General features: G+C 36.0%; 1 protein-coding gene across 1 annotated transcript; it reads left to right on the forward strand.

The window, feature by feature from the left end:
- Positions 1-1,955: 1,955 nt before the first annotated feature.
- On the forward strand, positions 1,956-3,052 carry LOC122295584 (ethylene-responsive transcription factor RAP2-1-like). The gene has a single exon (XM_043104661.1). It carries the CDS (start codon positions 2,295-2,297, stop codon positions 2,766-2,768), a length of 474 nt encoding a protein of 157 aa, XP_042960595.1. The 5' UTR covers positions 1,956-2,294; the 3' UTR covers positions 2,769-3,052.
- The last annotated feature ends 393 nt before the right edge of the window (positions 3,053-3,445 follow it).

A 3,445-nucleotide genomic window follows, 5' to 3' on the forward strand; every position in this document is an offset into this window, starting at 1 on the left:
TCTCTCACGTATGGACCAGTATTTTCGGTATCATCATTGTGGGTAGGTCGCAGGAGCCCATAATTGGTCATAAGTTAATATGGCTCTGATACCATATAGAAACACTTGTTTCTCCCCTTAAAAGCCTAATAGGAGGAGTAGGGTAACTCCTTATAAAACCTAGGATGAGTTTGTTCTTAAACCATGTGGGACTCCTCAATAGAACTAGATGATTTTAGGGACTTCTTCCAAACTTCAACTTCTGCTTAAGCTTCTTCCACCTTAGAACCTAAGCACCAAAGATAGAGTCACCTTCAGAAAATAGATCTCCGATCTCCATTATATAATAAGGATGAGTGACTATGAGAGCTTGTAAAACAATCATATTACAGTGGATTATCTCTCCCTGCCCCCCAATGACCTGTGGATGTATGCATTATACCGAATCACGTAAATTCATGTATCTCCATCTCTTTATATTCCCTGTATTTATTTTCTGTTCACTATCAAGGATGTATGCAAGGACACTATATAGCCGCACCACACCACTTCCAGGAGCTCGACACCACACCGATCGAAGCCCTAATTTTCATAACTAGCTGGGAATGGTTCTTTTTCTCATTCCGGCCTGTTGTGCTATATTTAGGTATTAACAAGGTCCATCGCTCACAAGTTCTTCCCACCCTTGGCAAGTTGTTGTTCGGGCGAGTGCTCTCGTGCTCCTTCCTTCTAATCCCCCTCTCTCCTATTTTAGTCACTTTTTTCACAATGTAAGTTATATTACTTACATATATTGTTTATATATATATAAATGATATGTATAATTTTAGGGTGTACAAATCAGTTTACTCACTCTTTTTTAAAAAATTGAATAAATATAGTATTTACATGAAAAAATTAGTTTTTTAATAATAGACCCTACTTTTTTTAAAATGAATACATGAAATTTATACACTTTAAAAATATATTTAATATTATATATATATATTTATGTATATTTATATAAATTAAGTACCCAAGGGATTTGGAGTAATTTGGGGTTTTATGCTTGCGTAGTAGAGGCGTAACTATATACGCACGTCGGCTCTCACAAGTCACATTCCCACAAAACCGGTACCTTCATTTTCTTAATTCCAACAACACATACATTTTATTACATTCACATTCATATTAAGATAGCAATATGTGATACGACACATGAAGTCAATACAAAAGGGTTAACGGATTGAGTTTGATATTAACAAATTCAAGTCAAAACGAGTTAACCTATTAAAAAATAATTTATAAATAGGTTAATAATGAGTCAACCTGCTTAACACGAAATCAATCTGTTTTGACCCGTTCAGAATTTATTTTAAAATTAAAATTTTATTATTTTTCAGTTGTAATATTAATATTTCTCAGTATACTTATATTTTTATTATTTTTATTGTTGGGATTTTAATTTTGGACCTATGCTCATATAATTTATTATTGTATAGTTTGTAATGTTGATTTTATTATACGTTATTTGAAAAATATTGATATATATTTTTTAAAATATTGTGATTATTAATAAATATAAATTTTAATTTTTATATGAAATTATGTTAATCGAGTCAAATGAATAATTATACATTTTAATTCAACCAATTTATATAAAATAAACGGATTTAAATAAGTCGTATTGTGTTAACATATTTTTATTTAATTATTAAAAAAACTAAAATGAATGACAGGATACGACTTATTATCTAAATAGTTTAAGTTAAATTTATAAGCTTGATACATTTAACTTAACAAATTAAATTAAAATTAATTTATAATTTAACACGACTCGAAGTCACGAACGTATCCAAAAACACAATTTGTCACACCCTTAAACTTGAGGGATTCACTTTTAAGCACTGTTATATAAGAGCCGATAAATATAGAGGGAGATGGGAGATGATGGATTATGTCGGCAAGCTTTGGATTTATCTTAAAGGAAGATCAACGTGGCGGCCGTTCCCAGACAACAGACTAGCAGCCAAGTAGGAAACTGATCATGAGCATCCCCCCTCACCCCGTTTTTCTCTCTCTATATATAAGTATATATTGCTTCTGCATATTCCTAGAAATTGTTTCTGCCATGGCCTGGGATGGAAATTAAGTAGTACTTTCTGAGTCTGAAAGCCGAATCTTCCTGGGTTTTGTTCTTGTTTTCAGCTATATATGTGTTGTACGTAGCAGTTAAAGATTACGAGAAAAGCTCCAAAAAAAAAAAAAAAAAAAGAATCAAATTTTGTTAAATATCTATATAGGTAGCGTAGACTGGTGATCATCATCATCCTGCCATGGAAGGAACTTGTTTTTCGACGTCAACAAGAGCAGAAAAGCGCAAGCAGAGGCAGCAGCAGCAGCAGCAGCAGCACCACCACCACCAGGAGAAGCCATACAGAGGTATAAGGATGAGGAAGTGGGGGAAGTGGGTGGCTGAGATTCGAGAACCCAACAAGAGGTCTAGGATTTGGCTCGGTTCCTACACAACCCCTGTCGCTGCAGCGCGAGCCTACGACATCGCCGTTTTCTATCTCCGCGGCCCTTCCGCTCGGCTTAACTTTCCCGATTTGATCTTCCAAGAAGATCGCCACGTCGACGAACTCGGCGACATATCCGCCGCTTCTATACGCAAGAAAGCCACCGAAGTCGGAGCCAGAGTCGACGCCTTCGAAGCCGCTCACCATCCGTCCCAACCGAAGTCTGGTCGAGTCTCAGAGCCGCCCGATTTAAACGAGTATCCGGGCCCGGAAAACTCCGATGAAGATTGAAGACACGCATATATATATAAATACTTATATAGTTGGGCAGTTGCTTAATATTAGTTTCTTCATGTCTTTTCCATCTTCTCATGGTGTGCCAGAAAGAGAAAAAGAGAGAGAATCTCATCTGACACATCCACCGCTAAGAAAAAGAAGAAAGAAGGTTGTGAAAATAGAATCAACAGGTCCTGTTTGATACGTTTAGATTTCCCCCAGTTGTAACCAGAAGTACTAGTAATTAGCAGAAATAGTTTTGTCAGAGAATGATCATCGGATTAGTTCTTTAATTTCAAGATTTTCTTTCCTTTTTGTTCATAGTTCCATTTTTTTTCATATTTCTGGATATAAACTCTCTCTGCACTCAAAAGTGTTGGAAATTCGATTGAGGACGAAGAAGAAGAATGGCCGGGGAAAGAGGGGAACAGCGATAGTCTACCAACCAACCAAAGAAGCTTTTTATATATTTTTTTTTTCTTTTCAATTATTATTTTTCAGTTGGCAAACGATGGAAGCCAAGAAGATAAGGTAGAATATAAGGCAGAGATAGAGGGTAGGGCAACAAGAACCGGTACTCATGACGTGAGCTGTGGACACCACAAAAAAACCATGAAACAAAAGCTAAAGACTATCTTCGTGTGTTGTGTGGTCCTTTAATCGCAGATCGAGAGGTTGTCACCGTCGACGAC

The sequence above is a fragment of the Carya illinoinensis genome, chromosome 15 (assembly GCF_018687715.1).
Source record: "Carya illinoinensis cultivar Pawnee chromosome 15, C.illinoinensisPawnee_v1, whole genome shotgun sequence".
In the NCBI taxonomy this organism is placed as follows: domain Eukaryota; kingdom Viridiplantae; phylum Streptophyta; class Magnoliopsida; order Fagales; family Juglandaceae; genus Carya; species Carya illinoinensis.

What these genes read in the sequence shown, in the direction of transcription:
- LOC122295584 (XM_043104661.1), top strand. Translation starts at nt 2,295, where the DNA reads ATGGAAGGAACTTGTTTTTCGACGTCAACAAGAGCAGAAAAGCGCAAG.